Source organism: Falco peregrinus, chromosome 10 (genome assembly GCF_023634155.1).
Source record: "Falco peregrinus isolate bFalPer1 chromosome 10, bFalPer1.pri, whole genome shotgun sequence".
Lineage (NCBI taxonomy): Eukaryota > Metazoa > Chordata > Aves > Falconiformes > Falconidae > Falco > Falco peregrinus.
This window is the reverse complement of record NC_073730.1, coordinates 19,273,019-19,300,034: the sequence shown is the minus strand read 5'-3', so window position 1 is coordinate 19,300,034 and position 27,016 is coordinate 19,273,019. Positions and strand designations below refer to the sequence as shown.

At 38.8% G+C, this 27,016-nt stretch overlaps 1 protein-coding gene across 13 annotated transcripts; it reads right to left on the bottom strand.

Annotated features, from left to right (window-relative positions):
* Positions 1 to 319: 319 nt before the first annotated feature.
* On the bottom strand, positions 320 to 26,740 carry SSX2IP (SSX family member 2 interacting protein). 13 transcript variants are annotated; one of them, XM_055815626.1, is made up of 17 exons: positions 26,238 to 26,340; positions 25,787 to 25,908; positions 24,505 to 24,608; positions 20,705 to 20,805; positions 17,272 to 17,405; positions 16,357 to 16,523; positions 15,892 to 16,092; positions 14,138 to 14,248; positions 12,818 to 12,953; positions 11,559 to 11,634; positions 11,313 to 11,484; positions 8,073 to 8,220; positions 6,468 to 6,604; positions 5,875 to 6,048; positions 3,533 to 3,644; positions 1,426 to 1,525; positions 320 to 1,206 (listed from the first exon to the last, which is right to left on the bottom strand). In XM_055815626.1, exons 5-17 carry the CDS (start codon positions 17,312 to 17,314, stop codon positions 1,125 to 1,127), a joined length of 1,659 nt encoding a protein of 552 aa, XP_055671601.1. In that variant the 5' UTR covers positions 17,315 to 17,405; positions 20,705 to 20,805; positions 24,505 to 24,608; positions 25,787 to 25,908; positions 26,238 to 26,340; the 3' UTR covers positions 320 to 1,124. The 13 variants fall into 13 exon arrangements, with proteins under 13 accessions (XP_055671601.1, XP_055671609.1, XP_055671611.1 ...); XM_055815634.1 differs by lacking the exon at positions 26,238 to 26,340 and having other exon boundaries at positions 5,875 to 6,045; positions 25,787 to 26,035; XM_055815636.1 differs by lacking the exon at positions 26,238 to 26,340 and having other exon boundaries at positions 3,593 to 3,644; positions 25,787 to 26,033.
* Positions 26,741 to 27,016: the final 276 nt, after the last annotated feature.

The following is a 27,016-nucleotide window of genomic DNA, read 5'->3' as shown; positions in this document are numbered from 1 at the left end:
GTTACACTAGGATCAGAGCTACACACATGCATTTGCAGATGCATGAAAACCCAACAAGAGACAAGGTAGATTTCTAATGGACAAGAGCAGCATGCACCGAGTCAGGTGAAGGAGACTTTGAAACATATCTTACCTCTACCTGGCTATTTTTATTATAAACACAAACAGATTTCCCAAAGGCTACATCAAAAGGTATTTGGAGTCAATTAAAAAGGAAAAGTTAACAAAATACAAAACCAGCATCAGATGTGTTGACATAGCATACAGCCCTACAACAATGATAGCTTAAAAGTTTAGCACACACAACACAGAACCAGGGTTTCTTAGAATAGAATTACACATTTATTTATCACATTTGAAATAATTTAGTTCCTGACTGAACCATTGAAAGTTCTAATGCATCTGTAAACTGAGTGTCACTATAAAACAATTTTAAATGCCATGTAAAATATTATGTATGCACATGTTTCATTTAATGGTTTCCCAGCATAACCACTTTGCCTATTTACAAATATATAAAGATTTTGCACTTTAAGTCATCTGAAATATCAAAGAGGTATTTTCAAATCACACAATAAATATAGAACCTGTTTTGTTAAAAATCTACAGTATACTGTACATTCAAGTTGAGGCAAAAAAAGATTTAATGCCAGTTACATTTGAGACAAATGAATGTTTACAATAATTAAACAATTTCTAAAAGTGCTCTATCTCTGCCTGTGATGAAAGGTAACATTAGGATCCAATATCTCATTGCAGTCAAAGTTTCAGACCATTGCTTCATTCACAGAATCAGAGCTTCTGTAACTAGAAAAAATATCAAAGCTTGTATATATTTCTAAGTTGTCTTCTTTCAAGGGTTGCAAGAAAGAGGCAAAAAATGGTCTAAAAAATAAAAGCCATGTGCACGCACATACACACACACGCCACAATTCAGATCACCACATAATCCTCTAGAAGAATGATCAAACTCACAGCATTCTGTTTCACTTTAGAATAATTTATGAACAAATCTCTAACAAAAACCCCAGCAGGCAACCCTAGGGAGTCTAAGGCAGTTGTTCTATGTGCAAGCTTCTACATAGCAGAGTGCCAACTCCAGAGTCTTCCCACGACTTTGTGCATTACTCAGCTTCTTCTTTGTCGCTTTCCACCCACTGATTTGGCTTGCTATCTGCAGCAGGTTTTTTTGATGCAGCACTGGAACTGGGAAAAAGAGAATGTTACAAAGCAATAAATTGTGCTTCAGATAAATAGCATAAAACCAGTACTGTGTGTCTAATATTGTTCTGCTAGATATCAATCATAAGCCTTAGATTAGGCTTTTTAAGTTATCATAACTTAGTCTCTGTACTCTATATAGTTTACCACTATAGAAATAACTATCTGCAACATCATTTCTGATACTTGTTATATGTAACATACCGAGATGTCTGGCAAGGTTCTGCTGAAACAGGACCACTCAACATACAGTGAGGTTTTCTTTGAGATGTAGATTTCACTAACCTATTGTCTTGGTCAGAACCTGAGAGAGACACACATCATCAGTTAAGCTACAGTACAGCTGAAAAAATTTGAGGGACTTGCTTCTATATATCTTCTGCTTTAAAAAAAATGCCCCAAACATTTTATGGCATGTCTATAATAAATCTTATTGTTGTAGATCTGTGGTAACATTTTATAAATACACTTACTACTACTGAATGAAGTAATGGTTAAAATTATGATTCTAAATTTGAAAGTGAAGTATCTACATCCACAAGCACTGCTGCAAGTAGTCACGTTGAAGTCAAGTTTAGAGTCACTCAAATGTAAAGTATTTGCTTTACAATTATTAAAGCTTTTTATTCCTTTAGTAGAAACTCCTCCAGCATGCATATACAGTAATTAACATCAACATGAAACATACAACCTTGTCAGAGTACAGGAAAAAATGAAAAGCAGTAAGTTAGATGCCTTAGCATTTATATGAACTTAACCACCACTGAAATCAATGAAAGACATGGCCAAACTTGGCAGGGCCAGATCAACCCCCACTAACTATTCCTCACATGTAGATTTCAAAGCTTTCATATGAAGTGGAAAAAAAAAAAACCATAGAATGATTGTGTTGTACAGTATTCATCCTTGCACTACAGAATTAAAAGATTTTGGACAAGTGTCATGAAAAAGGAAAATTTAACCTTAAGATAATTCTAACGGTAACCTGTAGAGTAATATCCAAGTTGAGTATGATCCTCAGTGTGGCAGACATTTGTTTTTATTGCTATTATCCAGTAGCTTAATATTAGGATATGTAAGATAGAAGAATGCCATTTAGAAGAGAAAATAATGGCTTTAAATACATCCAGAAACACTTGAATTTGGAAAAAGGCAATTACAAATCAAAAGCTTAGGTGAACAGTGAATGTTAAACCAATCTCAGGTTGCTCACAGATCACTAGATCAAGTCATTCTTCATGAGCAACAGCCAAACAATCTAAGTTCTGTTCCTAAAAATAAAGGTCTTCCTATTGTGGAAGAACATTTAATTTCTTACTTACAGAAGCACTACAGGAATTGCACAGAAGTGAAACAAGCAGAACCCAGAACATGAGGCAGGCTACTTTATCTAAACAAGAATACAAATTCAAGCTATCTTTACTTGCCAGGTGTTTCACACATTTATCTTTAAATGTTGGCTGCCACAACAAGAGTCTATTTAACAGAGATTGCTGTTAGTTTTTCCTCCCTTATCCCTTCCCCCCTCCCCTAGAAAGTATTGAAGACTCAGTGGTAAAGACCAAAACACTGCACATGCATATTCAGGCATGAGGGGATGAGAAATAAAAGTTCCAACTGGAAGGGGTGGGGGGGGTGGGGGTGGAATTGTAGAGGGAAGTAAAAAAATACTTTCATTAAAAACAATGTTCTAAAATACATCATACAGCCATAGTTTTGTTATCTTTTCTGAAGAAATTCTTCCTTTATGAAGATTTGAATTTTAAAATTCAATTGCATATTGCTCAAATGTTTTCATTATGCTCTTTTCACTATTTCTTTTTCCAAATTATTTTTTTAACTTAATATGTATGTGTACACCTGTTTAATATTACCTCATCTCAAATAACTAATGCTGCCATCTCCACATTATGATGTTCTTGTTTCCAAAACTTGTTTCTAATCTAGACAGGTCTCCATAGGTCATGATTTCCTTAACTCCCTTGGCAATTAATATGCTCACATTTAATTTACTTCAGTAATTCTAGAAGTTCCCTGTTCTTAACAGCTGTGCTGTCAGGTACCCAACATTGACCAGATCACTTAATATAAATGGATTACATCATTTATTGTGAGGGAGGCAGTTATCACTATCCCCTTCTTTTAACAAGAAATCTTGAACCATCAGTTACCCTGACAGAGACATACAGATATATGATAAAATTTCTCTTGCAAAGATTTGGAGGTTTAAAAGGGTTTTTTTTCTTATTTGCATCTTCTAACTGAAAGGGAGGGGAAACATGTAAGAACATAATTTGAACCAAATACTTGCTTCCTAGGAAGGCACTTGGAGTTGTCACGTTTTCAGAGTGCTTGTAATCAGTAGACATACTTAAGAACTGTTGCTTCAGCCACGCTCCTCTATCTTCTTCAAATGCCTTTCTCTAGGAAAGGAAATGACAGTTTACACTTACGACCACAGGAACAAGCTTAGTCCACATTAAAGTAATGCTATTCTAAGAACGCAGAAGTTGTAACGTGTCCACATAATTAAGGACAGCCAGAAGTTTAACACAAGATTACAGTCATGTGAGCAAGCTTTGGATGCAACAAGGATTAGCTAAGGAGGTTATTTATTCACAAGCCAAACATCATGGTTTGTTTCACAGAGGTCTGACTAATCTTCTCATTTTACTGTTCTCCAGTCTAGTGACACAGTGTCTTATCACTGCCTCCTAAACTCCCCTTCCCCCCTCAGTGTAGCACCACCTCTTGGAGGCAGCTCCCATTTCTGGGTGGCTGCCAGTAAGGATTACTGCTTAAACCTCAATCCTGAGCCTTCTCTGAAAAGTGATGTTGAAAATAGCACTGATTACTTCCTTCTGAAACTGGGGCAGAAAGAAAAGGGTTGCTTCATTTTCCTATCACTCTGAGCACAGATGATGAAAATAATGGCTGAAAGACAACCTCCAAAATATCCAACGGCTCTGTGGAACCAACCTACTTCACCTCCAAAACCCATCAATGAAGCAGGACACCCCCATCACAAAGTTATTTCTACCATGTCAGTAGAAAATAGAGCAAGCTGAACTCCAATGCCCAGTTTCAAACACATCTACAAAGCTTACAGCATTGCTTCTCTTTTCATACTTAAGCATTTTAACAAGCAGAAGCATGGATAGTTATGCTTATGCTGCAATGTAGTCCTATACATTTCTGGACAAACAATTATCACTTATCACTCAAGACTTTCAAAGCTGAATTCCAGGTCCAACATGATATTCACAAATTCATTAAAACACAAATAAAGTTAAATGAAAAGTTGAAGACCGCTTATCTGTATGTAGTAGTCTGAGTCAGTATTTGTCACCATGTGAACTACTGCCGTGACAGTATCTCAAGTAAAATCCGAAGTATTTTATGTTCTTTACAATAAGTTTTACAACATAAGAATAAAAAAAACCTGTCTTGAGTCAGACAAGTTGTCCATCTAGCTCAGTATTCTGTCTTCAACAGTGGCCACAAGAGATGCTATTTATGAGATCGCATAAACCTGGCCACTTTCTGCAGTGCATTCCCTCAGATGTTCCAGCCCCAAAAGCCTTTTGATTAGGTATATTGGAAGGCACACTTGTCCCCTGCTTTTAGTATCACATCTGTAGATGTGTTGTCCATGAGCTTCGGCAATTGTTTTTTTAACCTGCTGGGATTGATGGCCTTCACAATCTCCTGTGGCAGCAAAATCCAGATGTCAACTCCCTGATACATAAAGTAAGTCTAAACCATACCCAGCAAAGGCGGTAATTTCAAGCACTCTCCGTGAGCTCCCTCTAGTCTTAATCTAGAGAGATTTAGTGAACAGCAGTACTGCTTTCATCTGACCAATTGAGTCCACAGTTTTATAAATTTTAAATCACATCCCACTCCAACTTTCTGCTCCACATGTCAAAGCAAGCAGTTCTGTGAATAATAAATCTAAAGTCCATTTCTTTTTTAATTCAATGGCTTTTTTCCTGCCATATATACTACTATAGTTCCACAACAACATCATCATGACCGCCTTTCCCTGCAAAACTTGTAAACTCCTTCACGTTCTAAGCCCTAACTGTTGCTAGACCAAAGGACACAGATGATAGAACTCAGACACATCTACTCTGACTGCCTTCCAGTATGTGTGCTTACTGGCCACCTTTACTGTAAGAACAGAACAGATAATGACCCTAAGGGAAAGGCAGCAATTACTTTGATTTCTGCAACAGTCACTGGTTTTCATGAAAGCTTAGGAATTAAGTACCTTTAATAATGCAACCCAGCAATGAAGTCTGACTGAAATTTGCATAGGTCTTGCTTTTGTGGCAAGCCAAACTTAAGCAACATCTAATAAAGGATTTAGTGAAAAAATGGACTGATTTTTGGAAGTACTTAAATATTTAAAAAGCTAAAACAAGAAATCAGCCATTCCAGATGTGGCTACTGTATTTTCCAACACACACAAACCCCTTTTTTAAATGGTAACAATGATCTGCAATGACCAAAGGTAAATTCTCTGCAGTATGGGAATAGTCTTCCTCTATAGATGTTGGCAAACAGATATTGTTTGTCAGCTGCACTTCAGTGTGTACAACTACTTAACAATTGTAACTCATCTTTCATAGGAGTTCCCTTTCCTGATACCTCAAGTCCTAATCTAATAGCAGCTTCTGTGAAACTTCTTCGTTCTTTCTCAAAATTCTTTTTTTGTTCTCGAAATAGTCTCCATTCTTCCTGAAGACGCTCTCTTTCTTCCAACAAATAGCAGTCCTGTAGTAACAGAGTGGTGTCATCGTCACATGGAGACATAAGCTGCTGCTGCACATGTAAAGCAACAAAAGACACAAACATTAATTTGGGATGGTTAAGAGATGCAGTATTTCCACAGGTTCAGTTTTATTAGAACAATTATTCTATATGTTTAATATGGAAACCATGTAGTAAGTATCAAGTTGGTGGCTGGTGGGGGCAGAGTTTCACATGGCAAGCAAGTGTCCCTGTTCAGGCAGCTGACCTCTACCTTCCTCACCTTTTTTTAATCCCCCAAAATTATTCCTACCAGGATTACAAGTTCATTGAATTACTAAACAACCCACCAGCACACCTGTACTCACAACAACAATTAAGATATTTAAACAGCATTATCAAAGAATGGAGGAAGGCTCAGAGGTGAGAAGCTTGGCACAACAAAACACAAAAAAGCTTAGATTCAGTTGAGAAAAAATAAAGCCTGCTACCTGTAAGAGCTGTTGCTGAGTTTTGATCATTTCTTTACATTGCTGAATCTCTAACTCCAGCTTTTCAGTTTCCAGCTCGTGGTCTTCCCTTGAAATGACATCTTTTTCATCCAAAGCTCCTGAATGTACACGTGACACTAAGGAGGGGAGGAAAAGGAAAAAGCCTACTTAAAAAAAAAAGTTCCTCACATCAGGGACTCACCACTACAGTGAAAGGTTTCCATCCATATTTGTTTCATCCTGACAGAGACATACACAATGGATTGAAAAGCACTTAGACATGAGATCCAGAATTGGTGCTATGCATGTAATTACGCACAAAACCCAGTTCAGAAAAAATAGCAATGAAAACATAGCTGTTTCACATTCCTCAAGGTAAATCGAGCATCTGTGCTGCAGTAATTATCACACAAACCCCCCTACTTGTTTAAGCTGTATTTAAAAGAAAAAAATAAAACTGAAGACTTTTCACTGACATGCTGTTAACCTATTCTTCTGAGCCCATTTTTGAAGGGCTTGTGTGTTCATAAATATATGACAGTAACTATATTTGTCACAGATATAAAAAGAAATCTCTTCCTTTGAGTCCTGCGAAGGACAAACAGAGCTAGCAAACATTGTGTGCATATTTCCATCCCAGTAAGGGAATGAATTAGAGAGGAATAAAGTGTATTTTGTGTAATTACATACTGCTTTATTTAATTCCATGCATAGCTATCACAGTGATTAATAAGACAAGTTTTTATCCCCTGATGCCGTTTCTTGAACATTAATTGAATCCTAAAGGACTAGACTATGGCCATCTCTAACTCCAAAGCCCAAAAAGGTGGCTCCAAGAAAACAGCAAATACTTGGAACATTTTTCCTGATTTTTACAACTGGTTTTTTTTCAGTTAGTTACATCAAATCAAGCAATACTCAGAACTAGTGTTCTTAAAAATCTTTTCTATGGTATAAACATTCTCATAGACCGTCTGCTCTTTTATTTGCAATTGCATGTGTGACCTCCTCAGTCTTATTCTTGACTGCAAATATCCTTGTGGTAGCAAGAACATTTGCTTGCATGGGAAGATAATACTAGGAAAGAATTTTATGTATTTTTAGCCATCTTTTAATGCTGTTTAACAGCTGGAAATGAGAACAGCCCAGCACCATACCATCAGCCAGTTCACTTCAGAATGCCACAAGCAGCCTCAGAGGTATGGATGGGGCAAGCCTAGATGCTTGAAAGGGATTTACATATTTTGCATCTGATTACTTCAGATCATTACAACTGCATTACTTGAACATCCTAAAAAGGTGGTGAAATGCAACAAACATTATTAGAGGCATATACTTTCAAAAGAAAAATTATTTCTTCAGAAAGTTGCTGTTTACTGTGTCAAGTTATAATCATGTCCTTTTCCCATGATATCAGGCTTGATATGCCATTTCTTCCTTAACTACCTACAATTAAAACTCACACAGGAAAATGCCCTTTCTGAAAAAGTCTACCAGGTCACAATTCCTTTTAGCTTCAATGGTCAGTAAAGTAAGTCTTAAGAGGGCAATACCAAATGGCATCAGTAGCATTTTATATGTACATGTAATCCAGTTAAACATCACCTTGGTTATCCAGCTTTTCAACATGATTTTTCAGCATTCTCCATTGTTTTCTAATGCTGTTGGTAAGCTGCTCTCTGACAGTTTCACAGGACAGTTCCCACATATTCTCTTTTAACTCTCCAATATCTTCCTCCAGATCTGACAGCACCTGTTGAAGCAGAAACAAGCAGCTCCAAATCACTCCTCCACTCCAAATACACACATTTAAATATTTACATGGCTTTAATATACTGAAGAGAAGAAAAATGCTTATGTACAGTAAAGATTTTTCCATCCAGGGAAATCTGACTGTCAGGGAGTTCAGTTCCCTGACAGCGTAATGTTGAAGAGACAGAAGTGACCTGTTACACTCTCTCTGTGGTGGGTTTTGAGGGCTATCAACTAGCAAGACCGACTCACACATCTTCAAGCTAGATAAGTTCAGACTGCTGACCTCCACTGTCAAACTTCAGTGGTAGCTATCCATAAACCCACTACACGGCACCAACAGGATGTAAGACAAAGATTTTCTCCTGTTGAGCATTGATTTGTCCCCGCTTTTTTTCCTCCCTGATAAAGACACCCACACTCACAACACATTGAAGGTTGAGTGGAACTAGCACCTCCCTCTCCCCCTTGCATTTTACACTACAGTTCAAATATCAAACCCAAAAGCCATCTTGACTAGCTAAGATGCAAGTCTAAATGATAGAAGACTAGGCCAAGACAGTTTAGCAGATTTAAACTGACAAGCCATAGCTGTTTGAATACCTGGCATGAACACTTCACTTCTCAAGCATCTAAACCATTCTATATAATCCCCTTTATTTACAAGTAGATAAGATAAATAGGATGGGAAGTATAAAATCAAGAACTTCAAAGGCAAGTAAATCACTTACACATGGATCACAGGAGATCTTGAGGAGAAAAACAAATATAGAGAACAAGCCCGGGTTTTTTGGGTTGGGGTTTTTGTGGTTGGTCAGCTTAAGAGTTATGTCAGTTCACAAAAAACATCTTATTCCTTTACTTATATTTATATATGCTAATGCAATGAAAGCCCAGTCTGGAGTAGGCCTCTGGATAGTACTGTATTATGACAGTCTGGCTGATTTCATGGCTGTTATTTTGTAATGGGAAGGAAAATAATAAATGGTATGTATACATCACTAGCTGCCAACCTCCATATTGATTCTTAGAAGGAAACACATACTTTGAATTCACATTTCTAAGTAGAAATGCAGTGTTTGGGTGTTTTTTTTATTCTACAAGGGATTCAGTAAGAATTCACGCTTCAGGCCAAAATGTTAAAAGGGCCACAAACAAGCATGAACTATCGGATGCAATGTTTTAGATATTCACAAAGCAAACTAGTACTGCTAAACAAAACTAATCCATGTAAAACTTATGTTGTGGGACAGACTAAGTTTTAAATACATAATTTCTGCAAAACCACAATTTTTGTCAGTATTCTTCCTTTTTATATTTGACAAATGTGGAAAAAACCGAGCAGTATACTTATGATAAAAAAACTGTCCCCAGTTTTATAGTGCCATGAAATTGATTTTTTTAGATTAAATGGAAGAACATCCAGAAAAAACCAAACCACCAAAAACCCCTACACCCCTGCTGAAATAACTGAAGACTTGCATCTAATAAGTGCTTCTATTATTATTCTGCTAATAGAAATTACTGTGTAGTAATTAGTTGCTCTGCTTAATTGGTACTATTACAAGAGAACCAAACAGAAGTTTCAGTACAGGCTTTTAATATTTTTTTATTAGTCTATTAATGCTACAACAGTTAAATACTTGTCTAGTCACCCAAGAACAGTGTATTTCAGAGCACCAGGTCCCAGTTTTTCCTCAAGTTCGTTTAAATGTTTACAAAGAGCCCATTCCCACAGCTGAATTTTCACCAATGTACTGAAGTTTGTGCCAAGCCCTCCTGGCCTCATTGGAATCCTAAAAGCAGAAGGACCACTTATTTTCTAGTATAAATTATACCCAACACCCATGACTGAAGATCACTTCTTATTGCTGAACTGGAGTAATAATTAGATCTACCGATTATCTGCATGATGAACTTTTGAGGTAAAGATTAACACATTGCACATTACTGACTACTTCACCAAATACATATGAGAGTCACTCTGTGTGGTATAGGGGGCAGGTCATCCAGTGACGTTGAGAAAAGTTTATTCACATCTTACAAAGAATTGGCCAGAAAGCCTAGAGCTTTTCTTCACAGCACATTCTGGGGCTTGACAAATGCACCTGAGATTGCTCAGAAATAAAGGACATAGTACAGCACTTGAGCAGGACAGCGGACCTTCTGAAATGGCAAGTACTAGATTCCACCGAATTGGCACGCTCTGGAAGACTCCGTCTACACATATTCTTATGTACCAACCTGTACCATTTACTGTAATAAAAATGTTTCATACTTTGTTCTGTGGACTACCCATATTGTCTTAATAGCCTATTACTACTATGCCATCAATCTTGAATAATCCCTGGAATCTAGCCTTTATGCACATTTTTCTGTATTTCAACTTTCTTACGCCCAGGGACACTTTTCTCCCATTGCTAAGCAAAAGCTCAGCAAACTTTTTAGGTTACTCCCCACTTCACTCCGATATCAAAACAGAGCTGCAACTCTAGCTGGGAATCATCATAATAAACAAACTCTGATAAACAGTGAATGTGCAGTCTACTGTTCCATGAAAATAAAATAGCCTGTGTAAACAAAGAAATATTTTAAATGTGGAATCAGACACCCACAAACCATTTTACTTTTGAAATCAAACTTCTTCCTGGAACATACCAGCAGCTCTGTAAAAGGAATTAAGAGCTACTCTAAGCCACATACTATAGGAGCACACCTTAATTATATTTTCTCCACCCTCACAGACTCTATAGAAAGCCCAATTTATTTGCATAAGCACCTTGAAAACTAGCATCAACACCTTTGGATTTTGTCTGCCTTCCCTATTAACTGCATCATTATGTGAAGTTACAAGTGTAGCTAATGCATTTTAAATTAATTCAAAGTATACTTTCAAGCTTTCCATTAACTGACTGGGAAGAATACACTGGGTATTGTTCAGACAGTAGAACATTTAAACATGGAGGAATTTCAAGCACAGCACAGGATGTGCAATCCACTGCAAGTCTCAAAAGTTTACTTTTTTAAAATTATCAGATTACTCCAGCACTATACTGAACTACCATTCAGATTTAATTTTAACTGAATACTTACTGGCCCATCTTCAGACCTTTCTTTAGGTTTCTGTTTCTGTGGTGGGAGAAGTGAAATAATCTCTTTCTTCATCTGCTGAAGAACTTTTTTCAGCTCAGCATTTTCCATCAAAAGCTGTTTTTGGCGTTGTTCATAATCACTTAATAGAACTTTGTACATCTCCTCTTCATTTCTGGAAGAGGAAGTCTTGGAGTAACAACATAACAGGTGTAATATATGCTTCAATTAATGTTCTGAGACAACTACCTGGCATCTGTCTTATCAGTCCTCCATGCACTTCTCTTCCCATCAGCTCTACCAACATAATTTAGAACTTCCATAGCTACAAACAAAAAGGATATTTCAAAGCGTGAAACGACATGCAAACATATGAATATTTAGATGACACTGCATTTAAATATTTGTATTTACACGTAACTATTGTCAAGAGACCACATTACCCAAGTATCTCCCTCAGTCTTCAGACCCATATGAAACCACATTTCTCTGCTCAAAGTAAGAATAAGATAGTCAAAGAAAGAAAATAATTTGTGTTTGGAAACTCAGAGGGATTTATTCTCACCCTATCTTTTTTTTTTTTTTAATACATTTCTTAATGACACCACCATCCCTATTTCAACCTTTACATCACTGTTGTATCAACTCTAACCTCTCTTCTGGCAATAATGCCAGTTTTATCTCCAGTTTAGATTAAGCAGCTTCCTGATGCTTCACAAGCACTATGCACTACATGCTGGCAAACAGCTGAGGGTTTTGGCAGTGGCAAGAGGGATAAAAGAGGAAGAGCAGGACTCACCTTCCACTGGAGATAAACAATATAAATACTCTAAGGTCAGATAGGTGAACCAAAAGGAGCAGATATTTTTGTTTACTTAACACTGATACTTGTTTCCAGCAACACACCACAAAAAGCTATACTTTAAACTGCACTCATGAATGTCTTGAACACAATTTTTGGGAGGCACAACATATGAGTACTCATATGATAAAGGCAATTTCTTCCTTATTTTTACATAGCACTAGATACTATGTCTACCTTGTGTTACTTCTCTACAATTTCTCATCCCTTGTTAACACAAATAGTCTACAGTATCTCAAAGAAAGAGCTTATGCAGTGTTCCTTCCTGACTGCAGCTGGGGGGCATAATAGTGTTTATGCCACTACCCAAAGTGATACGATGGTAGCAGCAGCCAGAAAGTAGAGGAGTGACAGCTCTACCTTAGGAATAGATTCTGAATAATTCTCTCTAGTAAAAGAAAAAAAAATCATTTACTAGAGATACTAATTTCTTTGTGCTTGGAGAACAATCTTATGGAAACCAATATAAAAGTTTTAGCCTTACACAGTCAGCTGACATGAAATACTACATCTTACATAACACACTAACATCTGAAAAAAAAAAATCTACAGCAGGGCCATATTAAAGATGGCCAGAACCAGGATTTAAGCATTTTTAACATATAGAATACACCACTCTTCTACAGTAAAATTCAGAGCAACTTACTTATCTTTTTGTCCTTTTTGTTCATGACTAATTGATGTAAACGTTCCTTTAATTTGTTATACTCTCTCTCTTTCCTCTTCATATCATGATTGTACTGTGTAGCTCTACTTGAAATTATGTTCTGTAGCTTCTGTACCTAAAAGCAACCCCACAAAAACCATGCTTCTTCAACAAACATACACACAAATCTTTTCAGAAAGCCAAAAAACGTGAAGCAAAATGACACTTCTATTAAACTGTACTTTTGGTGAAAGGAAGTGACAAGAGAAATTGGGAGAAGTCTCCCAGTCTGTGGGGATTTAGTTTCTTCTCTGAAGAAACCAACATCATAAGCAACATTTAACACTAGCTCCTCTGAACTCATGTTCTGGTAATTCACATTACCTTGTTCAATAAAGGTATTTGAAGGAGGTTGAGAAAGATATCTTTTTTGCTTTCAATTACTAATGTTCAGGATGCACTTTAATTCTAAAGTATGCTTGTTAGGTTTACACTAAAAAAAAACCACACTCTTTTGGACAGCAGGATGCTGGAAGACAGATTATTCCGTTTGGCCTAAAAGAACATTAAAACTTACCATAAAGCACATACTTGGCCTGTACTATCAATACCTGGGGTTGTTTTTAAGGTTAAACTGACGATTCAAAAAACCTAACAAACATACAGTACATACAATATTTCAAGCTGGAACTTTAGGATGCTCACCATATAGGGATAGTGCCGTGATAAACATATTCATAAAGTTGTCTATGAACACAAGAACACTCACAGAAACTTAGGAGTTATGTAACATACAGTGTTGGGGAAGGCACACACTGGAAACAAAACCCAAATTGAACAGTGTCTTGGATTTCAAAGTGTTTTCTGATCTTCGTTCTTCCAAGACTCCCAAGTTTAATGAGACTGTGCTTTTGGGCTGAGTTTCCCCTTACCTACCTTCTTTTGGGTCTTTTGCTCCCCTCTACAGTATAAACAAAAGAGAAAGTTCCTATATGCCAACATTTGAGGAATTAACTGAATCCTATTGCTCCCTCCCATTTTTTGGTATTTTAAAATATTCGGAGATAACGCTATGCTCAAAAGTACAGAAAGCCTCAGAAAGCTGCACATGTGCATTTCTGCAGTACTCTCTAGTACTGTTATAACTTGGACCCATCCCTTACAGAACCTATTTGTCCATATATAACATTTCAGTTTCACTGCGGTGAAAGACATTTACCAACAAGAAAGCATCTTAAGTGAATAATTGCAAGACTTCTTACAAAAAAGATAGATTGAATATCTGTGTGATGACTTGTGTTAATGTACACAACAACTCACTTCATCCTTTTCATTTTTAAGTAACTGGTGCAAATTTCGGTTCTTGCTTTGCAGTTGTCTGTCTCTTTCCTGAAGTCCAACTATTTCCCTTTTAGATGATTCCAGCTGTTCCTAGAAAGAGTGTTGATAATTCAGTATCATTAAGAATTAATAGCAAAGGACGAAAAAAAAAAAACAAAACCCAGCAACAAACCAAACCACCAGACCACCCAAACCAAACTACTAAGCCACCTCACTTGAGGTAAGTTCGCCTATGTATTTAATCTGATGTTTGGGGGATGATCTTGCATTCTCAATGACAAGTTAATTCTATTTTCTTGAGCAAGAAATATGATTCTACAGTACAGGAAACAAATATTTGGCTTGCTATTTAACAGATGTTATCCTATGCAGTTGTTACTTTTTCAGTAAGTCAGGATTCTGTAAGTATATCTATACTGTGAGAATGAGGTATATACTAAGCAAACTGTATGAATTTGGGACTACAGTTTCACTGGAATGTTTGTTAGATAATGAAGGGAACAATTAAAAGAGATATGCAGACTGCGACCATACCAAAGCAAACAGGATATTTAATGTATACATTAATGTAATACAATATTAGGCAGGTGATCTCATTCTAACAACTTGTGCAAAACTAGCCTTTTAGAAATATTTTCACAAACAGAGCCAAACACTACATACAAACTCTTTTTCTTCACATGCAGCAAGCTACAAGTATGCAGAGATATTTAAGCAACAAGAACTAAGCAAACCACATCGAAATATAGGTAACACATTAGTGGAAGGCAAGAGGATTACTGCATGGTATCTGAAAGAATGTACACTATAAACCTTACAAGCTAAATTAAATACCCTGGGATTGAAGTAGTACTAAAAAGTTTTCTACCACCACCCCCCCTCACTTTAAAGCCATTTGTCTAGGCAAAGTAATTGGGGTGTTCTGGAACTAATATTTAATGTTTGCATAAAAATGAATGCAATATCAGCGGGAGTACTATGATTTTCATCATCTACAGCAGTATTTGTCAAGGAGATAGTGCTGACCAATGCTAGCAAAGAGCAAGCCTAAAAGGCCCCAAATCACACACTGAATTTTCTTCTTGACAGAAAGGCAGAGACACTAATATGACTGCACATACAGGTACCCATGAAGTAGCATAGACTGAACTTCCAATGTATCAGCTACTCCAGTGATTGGCTTTGTGATAAAATGAAGCTTATAACTTCAGGTTTGACACTAGCTTCTGAGCAAGAAGACTTTGTCATCAGCTATCCAAGGAATACAACAAAAAAAAAGGAAAAAGCTACATATACAAAGAAAGACCGATAACCCCCCTGTAACACACACTAGAAATACTACCTACACTTTTACTGGTTACAATTACATTGTGAATTTATCTTTTAGAGCTGGACATATCCTTTTAAGTGATACTGAAGGATACGAACTGAAGCATTTAACATTTTTACCCACAGCATGCATTAACACTTCCAATCCAAACAGTCTTCGCTTCCTTGATTGACAAGGCCATAATTCTAAATAAATTTTCAGTTCTCATTAACTCATATTTTGTTGACTTTAAGGAATTTTCAACTGGAAAAAAAAAAAAGACTTCAAAATATACCCCAAAATACACATAAACAACTGCAGATTAGTACTGGGGAGAAAGGCAAAACCAGTCACTGTTAAGAATGTACAGTATCTGTTAAACATAAGTGCTGCATAATATTGGTGGATTTATCTCGTTTTCTACCTTTAGTTTAGTATAGCAGTTCTGTAAGTGATCCATATCACTACCCAGTTTCAGATGCTGCATTTCTACTTCTTCCTGAGCTCGAAGGTTCTTGTGCTGCAGTACGAGCAATTCATTCATGCAATTTATGATAGATATTAAATTTAATTCTTTTCCTTTGGACTCGGCATAAATAGAAGGAAAGCCCAATGTTGTCAATTCCTGGTAAAAGACAAGGTGGGATGGAAATAAATAACTGGATCAATCTCTCACGAGAGAAACAATATCTGGTGAAATCCTGGGGGGGGGGGGGGGGGGGGGGGGGGGGCGGGGAGGGGAAAGAGTGGGAGAATAATCCTACTCCCCACCAACTTTGACTTCTAAGCATTGAGAAAGAAGCCTTCTTAATCCAGTGAATCTTTACTACCACAACCAATTTAATGTCCCCTTCACACAACCTCCAATAAACAAGAAAATTTGGCTTACCCTATTGAGATAGGATATACTCTGTTCAATATTCTCTTCTGTGCAGAAGGCACTATAAAAGCTGTGCATGCTTTTAGATGAAGGCAGTGGCAAGCATAGCACTTGTGAGTTCATGCTTGGGCAAGATATCTTTTTTTCTGAGGTATATTGAAAAATATTTTTGCTATCTAAAAGTTAAAAACATCAAGAAACAAGTCAGAGCTAGTACTTTAGGACACATCACATACCAAAAAAATCAAATCCCTATTACATTATTACTTACAGAAGTTTACAATCCTAGCACTTAATGTCATTCTAGGTGAAATTCTAAGCAATTCACAATAAAAAGATGATAAGCTTCCACTGAAGATTTAAAGACTCTATAACATTAAGGTATTATATCTTTCAAATTTTACTCATCTGCCAAGAAAACACTGGCCAAACTTTCTACCCAATTGGCTTGCTACAACAGGAATTTTTTTTTTTTTTTTACACAAGTACACAAACTATGTATTTGGCAAGAATTTTTGTAGAATGTGTAATATCCTTACTCATATTAAGTATACTGTAATTTACTCTTCCACTAGACAGAATTAGGCAAGATATTTACTCCTTTAATAAACTTGTAAAAAATAAGGCAAAATAATACAGAACAAGTAAAGAAACCCCTGAAAATGCAAGATATCCTAAAAGATGCAATTTAAAAAAGCATGACTGAAAAGACTTGGATCCTTTATATATATGTGAAAAGACAGTATTTTACAGTAGCATTTCTGTAATCACTCAATCTAAAAAAGCACTTTAAGTACTACCTATTACTTAACATTCTGCTTAACTACTCAAGTGTCATGCACAGAAGTCCAATCTCTCTTTAGCAGCTATAACATTACTGGAAAAATTAACAAATCCACTAAATTACAAATATTACCAGCTTACCTGATGACAGCACTGGCACAGTAATAGTCTTCCAATCTCCCATAGCAACAAAGACAGGCAGGGTACCTGAGCAACTGGTTCAGCAGTGAAGTATTTAGTATAATTGCTGGCAACGTATGTTACGTAGGCATCTCCTAAAATAGGAAGAGCATTTTAGATTAACAATAGCGGCTAATACAGCTAGAAGATTAAAGCAGTCATAGGAGAGCAACTATTGGACTTAAGCCACATGAAATTCTTCTACTTCTTTACACAGTATTTGGAACACAGTAAGCACAGCAAATATTACTCTGTAAAAATAATGCATCTGTCTATATTCAGTTAACCTTAAACTTAACTAAGTCTTGTAAACCATTAACTAAAGCTAAAATGCCATGCACACATGAAAATAATGAAGACTCACACTGCAGATAACATACATTAGAGAAAACAGCAAGCCAAATATTAAGTATTTTCCTGCCATATGACCAGGAAGCAATTTTGTTAAGGTAAACATATGTGAAGTTTTAACATGAATCTGAGTGGGATTATTAAAAAGAAGGATAAAAAAAGGCTGTAGAGGAGGTATATTGGCAGAGAGAGGACAAAGGAACTTCTGAATGTTTAACTATTTAAGTTTAACTTATACCTTTAGCTATAGTACCTTTCCCTGGCAAGTTGCTTGCTTTACAGAATTTCTAAGATTGTTGAAGAAAGCAAACAGCAGAAGCTTTACCCCACACAGCCACCCAGTACAGCACCAGCCCTCTAGAAACCAAAGGAAAGTCACACACTCATAAGAAAGAAGAAACTGTCCCCTCACCCTATCTCTACCACACAGTAAGAAGGCACATAATAGCATTAGAGTTACCACACTGCTGGAAACTTAAAATCCAGCTTGGATGTTTAAGATTCAGACAGTGCAACCCATCAGCCATCATTTGAACAATGATACTTCAGGGAAACAAACTTTCCTCCTGACAGGAAAGGCGGCCCCCTTTTTTCAATTAACACCTTGGAACAAAACCTCAAGTCAGTTTTAGATGGACTCCGTAGACTTGTAGAGCACAGGGATGTTTTCCCCTAACCCCTGGTTAATATCCCAGTAAACACACTCTGGGCAAGCAACTTCTAAATTTCTGACACTAAACTCCTGTATTTTTATCACTATAGAGAAAACTGTCATTTGTGGGGAAACAAAGAAGAGCCAGGAAAAGCGTGCTGTGTTATCCGTAAGGTCTCTTAAAGATTCTTACTGTCTGTGTTCTCAGTAGCATTTCAACACAGAACACTGTGTCCAAAGTAACACCAAGTTTTTAAAGTATCATACTGGTACACAGCCATGTCACAGAATGCTCAGCACTAGAAAATAAAATATCCACCTGGATGAATATTTCTCCAGGTTCATAAATTTGAAAAAAGGAAAACAGTTATTCCTCAGATAACTTGAAGGCCCTACAACTGAGATAACGTATCAGAAAGTACATGTAAGGCATCAAGTCTAGTGGCTGTTCTTGTTTAAGAAATGGGTTTTCCTGCTTCCTCTTAGCCCATATTCATTTATGCATATTTTACTGCTCACCCCCAATAAAGCCAACATGTCCACAAACAAATAGGGTGAAGGTTCAGATTCTAAAGACAAGAAATGACTTCATAGTAGAAATCTGCAAGGCAATTTTTTCCACCCATCCAAAATAACTGTGCTTTTAAAAATGGAATTCAAAGTCAAGACTAAGGATTAAGAGGACACACTTCTTACATGTTAATTTGTTGGATCTATCAGATAGAGAAATCTGCAAACATAAGGAAATAAGGCAGCAAATTAAGCTACAAGTATATTCTCATTAATGGCATTGCAATCTTGCATTCTAGTAAGGTATTTCAAAAGATATTTAAGAAACTCAAGACACACAAATTCCATTAAGGACTGTTGGAAAGTCCACAAAAATACTACTCTTATTTCAGATATGTCATTACTTTCAAATAAACTGGCTTTTGTTCTCTAAGAGGCTGCACACCCATTAAGAGATCTGATCACCCAAATTCCCTCAATTTATCGTATTACCAACCCACAGGTCTCTACACTGACAATACTATTCTGACACAGTATCTATCATCCCAAACAACACTGGGCTAGAAGCAGGAACAGCACTAGTACAGGTGTGGGGATGCAATGATTCTCTAAATCTGAGCCCTGCAAGCCACATGCAGATGCTTTATCAAGACTACTCTCTAGTGACATGCTGTTTCTAGTACACCAACAAGACACAAAGAAAATTAGCACAAACCCAGGCTCCAAAGGATGTCTAGTGAAGACGGAAAAAGCAAGAACATATACGCAGTCCAATAAAATCCAGATGATGCAACTATATTCTTACATTAATCTACCTTGAAGGCTTTAGAGACTTTGTCTTAAATCGACCACTTGCAGTACACTGCATGCTGTTTAATACATCAGATTAAAAACCTCCCTCAGCAATTTCAAGGTTTGGAAAGCAGCAAACCCAAAAAAACTTTCTTCAACTGTTAAACTACTAACCCAAAATATCTTATTTTGTTATGGGTCAAACAAGTGCAGTAGCTTTGAAGCAGTAATAATTTCAGAAAGTGGTCAGTATTTTATGTTTGAATCATCTTTATATACTGTATTTAGAATTAAAATCAGATGGGCAGAACAAGACAATCCCATGTCAGCTGCAAAAGGGAATGCTATAAGCCTTTAGTCCAAGATCATCTCATCAGTCCCACATGGCTTCTACTGCCAGTTCAGGGCCTTAGCAGTGATTGCTAAAGCTACCTAGTGATTAAGACCCATCAGATCATTTCCTTCCCCATCTAGGCAGTCCCTCTGGAGCAAAACAGCTCAATATAGCCTCACTAAGGTATGCAAGAACTAAAGATGAGCATTCCTGATGAAGACAGCATGGACGCAAAAAATAATTTGGATACACCATATTCAGAAGGGACTCTTCACCTTTAGTATACTATGACACTCGAACCACTGTAACACAGGAAACATTCACGTAGGAGTTACACATTTTCCTCTAAGCAGTAATTTGTGTAATTTCAGAAGAATAATAAAATACTACGTAAGATTGAGAAGTACTTTAAAGGATCACCCAGACTACCCTAGTTCACACAGAAAGGCTTTCACCAAACAAAAGCAGGGAGAAGGTTTTGTGGGGTTTTGGTTGGGTTTTTTCTTCCCTCCTCCTTAAGCCCCAGCTGGGAAAACATGCCATACAGGAAAAAAAAAAAATAATAGTAATTCAAGTTCTACTGTTTCCCAGCATCCCATAGTAATGTCAAAAATCTGACTGACTGCAGGGTGGAGAGAGAAGAACCACTGAACAGCCAAAACTGCTCTAACTACTTAATGATTTTTCCTTCTATGCCCATTCTCTGTACAGCAGGATTTGTTGCAGTTACCTCACCAACAGGTTTGATAACTTACCCCCAAAGAACTGTAACAACCCAATGCTTGCTAGATGTAATTCTGCTAGTTGGCAGTATCGCTTCCTATTCCAAGTGAGAAATTCCCAGAGCCAACAAGACCTAGGTGGATTGTCAAAAAATGAACCTTTGAGACCCAATTTCAAATGTGTGAACATAATGGCAGAGCCATCTCACTGCAAATAGAAATCTAAACCTCAAACAAAACAAAAAAACCCTAAGCTACTTGCATTAAAAATCACAGAGAGCTTGATTAATACCAAGGAAGCAGTAATCAAACTGCAGCATTCAAGTGCTTGCTGGAACAAGTGAAGTACAAAAAAACCCAATGAACTTTAAAAAAGCTGTCATGGTAATAACATACCATAATTTAATTCTTAGAAAGGCACCTGGGGAATTTTGACAAAAAGTCTACAGGAATAATTCCACCAACTCCTACACGATTCACTAACAAACACTTCTTTCTTTTCAAGAAAAAGTTTAGATGAAAAATCAAAAATAGTACATTTCACAAACCCAGAGAGCTGAAAGCAGCCATTCTTAAAATTACTGGTTTGTGTTTTGGGGGACAGGGGAGGGATTGACAATGAATGTGCTAAGATTCAAGACAGAAATCTGATTAAGTAAGCCTGAGCTTAGACCATATCATAACTCAAGCATGACAAGCAGTCTCAGCATGACAAGTTATCACAGACAAGGAAGACTATAAGTTGTACACAACACAGTATACTTAGAATTTCTAAATATCATGCTTAAACTTGAAAAGAAGTAGTTGTAACTGCATTTGTAAAACTCATTCTATCAGAAGAGAATCGCTTGTCAGAACACTGTGCTGTGATCATATTACACCATCTGGTCATCTCTAACCTACACAGGGTGTAACACAAATGGGAAATGCAGTATCTAGTAACCCAGAACTCCACCCCCCAAGCAGAGAAGATAGGGAAAAGCAGTTTTTGGAGAGGTAATTTCTACTTGCCCCAATACTGCAATGTCTTGGGAAAGCGTTTTTAAAAAGTATCAACCAGAAATTGTCAAATAAACATTCCTTCTCTGTATATTTCAAATAGTTTCAAAACCAGGTTGTGACACACGTGTGTTTCAACTTGTAAAACCGTAGGGGGGGGGGCGGCAGCGGGGAGGGCATAGTTAGCCTTTACTTGAAGGGTAGTATGATTCCTTCTAGTAAAATTATGTCCCAAAAGGAGCTGTGAATGTGCTTAGAGCCTTTACATTCGTCTAGTAATCCACAGATGGCTTTATCCAGATAGACACAAAGACACAGACTATGCAAATTTAGGGTATACTCCAGCCATGACACTGTAGGTTTATGACATTATCAGGGATCTATTTGTAAAACATATACTTGTTTTAGTTCTTGTAATCACCACAAGAGTCCATGAATTCCCCCCCCCTAGAGTTTTGACACTTATTCTCTCTATACAGCTGTTTTAATAACATAGTTTACAATTATCACTAATATGCATATGCTATCCAGTGATAACTGGAGAGCTGAAAGAATTTCTTTATCTAAAGATCTATTACAGTTTTAGTGACCTATATTTAATATCTCAAGAGCCATCATTAAAGTTACAATTGAAGCAGATCCCACATCTTTTCTCCCACATTTATAAGACTGGGGCACTTCAATTGTTATTCTATTAACTGCAACATGGGGGTGGTGAAATCCCTCTGCTTACCCACACTCTACAGGAACTTTAAGCAAAGTCAAATTTCCAGCTAAACATCTCAGTATTGTCAAAAGTAACGTGAAAAGTCAATTCAAACCACTGATACCAGAGGAATTTTAACAGTGTGCTTAAGGGTAAATGTTGCAACTACGTATCCATGACATGGCCAAGCTGTACAACATTGTATTACTTAGTTTAACTACCAGTAGAACGCTGCACTGTATAGTTCAGCTACTAAGCAGCTAAGAACCTGTCTGAAACCAAGATACAAGCCCAAAGCACTGAAACAGGGCCAGAAGAAGAGGTCATGAAAAGGACGAGAAGAGGAAGAGGATGAAGATGTCCCAAACCAGAGGGCCCTTGACCCATTAGACCACACATGCGTAGCAAGAGTGTAAATATGTTAAGTAGTTCATGGAACCGTAATGAATATGCTAATAGTTTCTCAGAAATGTCATTAATATGTATAGATCAGCCATTTAAAAATAAACAGTGAACAAAGTCGGTATGCACATTGGGCAGAACTTATCCCCCGCGCATCCAACACCAAAAATAAAGAATGCCTGCTTTCTAACACTCCAAACCAGGTATTAGAGAGTTTGGTCTCTTTTTTTTTGGTATCACCACCCAGTGTGTGCATATTAAGTCTCTGCTTCATTATGAGCGTATCATACTCAAAATCCCAACTACCTTTTTCCTCTCCTTTTTACTTAAAAAGCAAATAAACTAAAAAAAAACAACAGTTTTAAGAATATGCTTATTTTATCTCCTCAACATGTGTAGCCACACAAGAATATACTCTCACATCTGATAAAAATACAGCATTTTGATGACTGTTCTGTCACAGTCTTTGCCTCAAACACTCAGGTTACAAGGAAAATAATCTGATCTACTACCTCAAGATTCAACTCTACCTTTTAAATACACAGATGACTGAAATTCTGTTAATGCAATCACTGCAAATTGAAACACATGGCAATGTTTAATCTGGCTCCCAAATTCCTACCCCATTTTGAACTAACACTGGATCTTCACATTAGCATCTTCCTATTACTAAACAATAGCACTATTTTTGTTAATATTCAAAATCGTATTCCACTGTTTGCATTCACAAACTACTTAACGCATGTAGCTGGAGCAGAACATTCTGCTACCAAACATCCCCACATCAGATACCCAAGAGGAAAACCTCAGGAACAGTCTTGTGCAGTTCCTTCTCCTTTTCCTGAGATCAGCTTTAGCCAAAATTTATAGCTTGGCTGTCTCTGCAAGGAGATGATTTTAAAGGAAACAAAAAAGCAAAACCAGACTACAGCCTTACTAGATCCTGAGGCTGGTAGTATTTATTGGTTAGAGCCAGAACTAGTATTCCAGATCTCATAAGTGATGAGACTTACAAGCTTCAGTAGCATATAACCTGCAAGTTAAATCAGGCATGAAATGGAAGATGGTAACTAACTAATTTCTTTAGACTGCCAGGGAGTTCAAAGACTGTTCTCATGTAAATTCTAGGTTTCTAATGAGCAACACAGAAGTGTCACAGAGCAGAATTGGTAACTGCAAATAAACAGGACTCGTGAAGCTTCAGCATGCCTTCTGTGGAAGGAAGGAACACTAACAAGTCTGCCTTCGTGCTCTGGAAGAAGGAATGAGCTAACATACCTGGGCAAGACAGCATAACTGGATTTCCAGAAAAATTTTCACCATGTTACATACCAAAAGCTCTTAAGCTATGATGTCAGGGGATTTATTAATGACCAATTAAAGATGGGGAAGGGCAAAGTGTGGGAGTAAATTAAAGGGTGAGGAGAGGATATGAAAGTATATCATATGAAAGTCCTAAAGATACAAAACTTAGGGTCTCAATGGGTCTGTGCAGGCATCTCTGTTGTTCAATAAATTTAAAAACGTGATGAGTTAAGTGAGAAAGCCTGTGTATTCTACAGAGTTATTCAGAAAAATAAACACCCAGATTGAACGGCAAGAACTGCAGAAAATTGTGTTTATGAACATGGAGTTTCAGCCACTGATTTTTGTCATCCATTTGCTTAGTATGAGGACAAACTAACACAACGGAAAAAAAAAGAAAAGAGACAATTCTGCTACATACTTAAACCAACAGCCTCTAGTTAGGTATTATCATGCAGGAAGAGATCCCAGGGTCACTATGATTAGTCATCTGGAAATAACAGCTCACAGGCAGTTAACAGAACACTGGTGAGGAGGACAGAAGAGAGATTATCATGATGCCTCTATATGAACATTAAGCTTACGTATTACATATGTAATATTACATGCAGGTACAACCTTCTCTGTACACAAGGCATAACAGAGCTAAAAATGGTGCAAGAAGGTCAACCAACATTTTCATACAAGAAACTAATAAGCTACGACTTTTCAACTAGAAGAGGAAAGAGCTACATAAATAGGACAAACATACAGAAAGCAATTATTAATTGCTTCTTTTAACACAACAGTTATGCAGAATTAAATGAAACATTCAGCACAAAAGCTAGAAAATGAGAGCATTTTTTTCCCCCCCTATAAAACACAGCTAATTGTGGACTCACATCACCATGAGGTGCTGTGAACTCCAGCTATATAAGCAGACTCCAATTAATTAAAAAACATCCATCGGCAACTGTTTAAATTTAAAGAGAGATACAACCCCTGCTCAGAAATCCTTCAGCTCCAGACCGCAGTATACTGGAAGGATACACAGATAAAAGCACTGCTGTACAACCAACCTGCACTCAGGATCTTTCCCTTTGCATCTGCTGCCAGCCACTTTCAGAGACAAAATACTGACCTCAATGAGCCTAGTATTACCCTCTCCTACGCTCTCTTCAGCCCAAATGATAACTGACCATAGTACCACAGCTTCCCCCACCCCCACCAAAAAAAAAAACAAAACACAACCAACCACAAAACAAAAAACATGAAACAAAAATAACGTCTTCCCACCTGAATGCTTATAATCTGAGATTTCCATTAGTGGTATCTTAGGTCTCCTTGCCAAGTTCACTACGTAAATTTTCCTAATACATTCACGTTTTACTTCGCATGCCTCCTATTTTAAGTCATTGCCCCGAAATTCCTACCATACCTCTGGAGCATATGGAGCCCCGTGTAACTGTTTCATTGACAGCACAGAAAGCAGCAGTGTGTTCCACATAAATAGGGGGTGCAGCACATACTACAAAGTGATCTCACACTACGATTTGCTCTTCAAATTGAAATAGGCTTTGCTGCAAATTAAAAATATTTTTAAACAAAATAAAAACAAAACGAAAATCCTTCATGGAACCTGTACTCCACATCACGTGAAACTACTGGCAAAACCCGAGCGGCCACCAATTCGCAGACTCGGTAGGAAGCTTCACGGCTCTCACCTCTTCGAGCACCCACCGCTTGTAGCTTCAGAGATCAACAAGCCGCCGGGCCTTCCCGCGGGAGGGCCGGCCCAGCCCCGCCGCCCGCCCCGCTCTCCCCGTCCCTGCGGATCAGCCGGAGCCTGGCCGGGAATAGCACATGTCAAACCCGCGCCGCCGCCGCGGCCAGCCAGGCCGGCCCCCGCACGCAGCCCGCCGCGGCCCGGGCGCCCCCGGGCGAGCCCCGAGCGCTGCCGCGCTCCCCTCAGCCGCCCCGCTGCGGGCCGCCCCCGGCGCGGCCCCGGTACCTCAGCGCTGCGGCGCGCTCGCGCTCCCGCTCCCCGCGCGGCCCGCCCCCTCGCCAACGGCCGCCGAGCGCCCGTTACCCGCCGCGCCTCACAGGCGGGACGCGGCCCCCGCGGGACCCCCCTCCCGCGCCGCCGGTGAGGGGAAGGAGGAGCCCCGGCACCACCTGCTGCCGGCGCGGCGGGAGAGAGGGGAGGCGGCTCCCGAGCGAGCTCAGCTCCGCTCCGCGCCCCGCAGCTGCCGCCACGCCGACCGCCGGCCGCGCCCCGCGGGGTTAACCCGCCCGGCGCCGCACACCCCCGCCCCGGCGCCGCTGCCATTGGCCGCGCAGTTGCTAGGAGACCTTCCACAGCGGCCTGCACCGCCCCGGCGGGCCGGGGCCCGCAGCCGCGCAGGTGCCGCGGCCGCGCTGTGTCGGCACCTGCTCCGCCGGTGAGGCAGGGCCCGGCCCGGGCGCGGTGGCTGGGCGCCTGGCACCTGTTGGCAGGTCCCGAGGGCGGGGGGGCAGGTGGCGGCGCAGGCCGCGCTGCTGCGGCGCCGGTGAGGGGCGGGGAGAGAGCGAGCTCCGTCTGGCTGGGGGAGCCCCCGCGGGGCCGGGCCCGCCGCCGCCGCGCCGCACGTACGCTGGGAGCTGTGCCTCCTTACCTAATGCTCGGCCCAGAACGTCAGCGCCTTTCACGGAGGACAGCGTTCACAAGTTTTTAAAAAGATCCGTCATTAAATACCAGCCCTTACGTTTGACTGCGCGTTGCTACTTTGATTTTTCCTCCCCGCAGGCAATTTCTGCGGCTGTACGCAAAAGCACGAGAAGTCCTCTGCGTCACGTTATTCCGCTAGCCCAGAATCACGTCTCTGTAGAATACACTTTAAAGAAGGCGGCTTCATAGTTGATCTCAAGAGCTGTTTGGTGCTGTCTGAAACAAAGGTATTGCTGATTCAAGCCAT

Excerpts from the sequence above, each read along its gene's own strand:
- SSX2IP (XM_055815633.1), bottom strand. The coding sequence starts at position 17,314 with ATGGGAGATTGGAAGACTATTACTGTGCCAGTGCTGTCATCAG. Across the intron at positions 16,093-16,356 it reads GTATATCCTATCTCAATAGG|GAATTGACAACATTGGGCTT; the intron begins GTAAGCCAAATT and ends GTCTTTTACCAG. Across the intron at positions 1,526-3,532 it reads TCCAAGTGCCTTCCTAGGAA|GTTCTGACCAAGACAATAGG; the intron begins GCAAGTATTTGG and ends TGTCTCTCTCAG.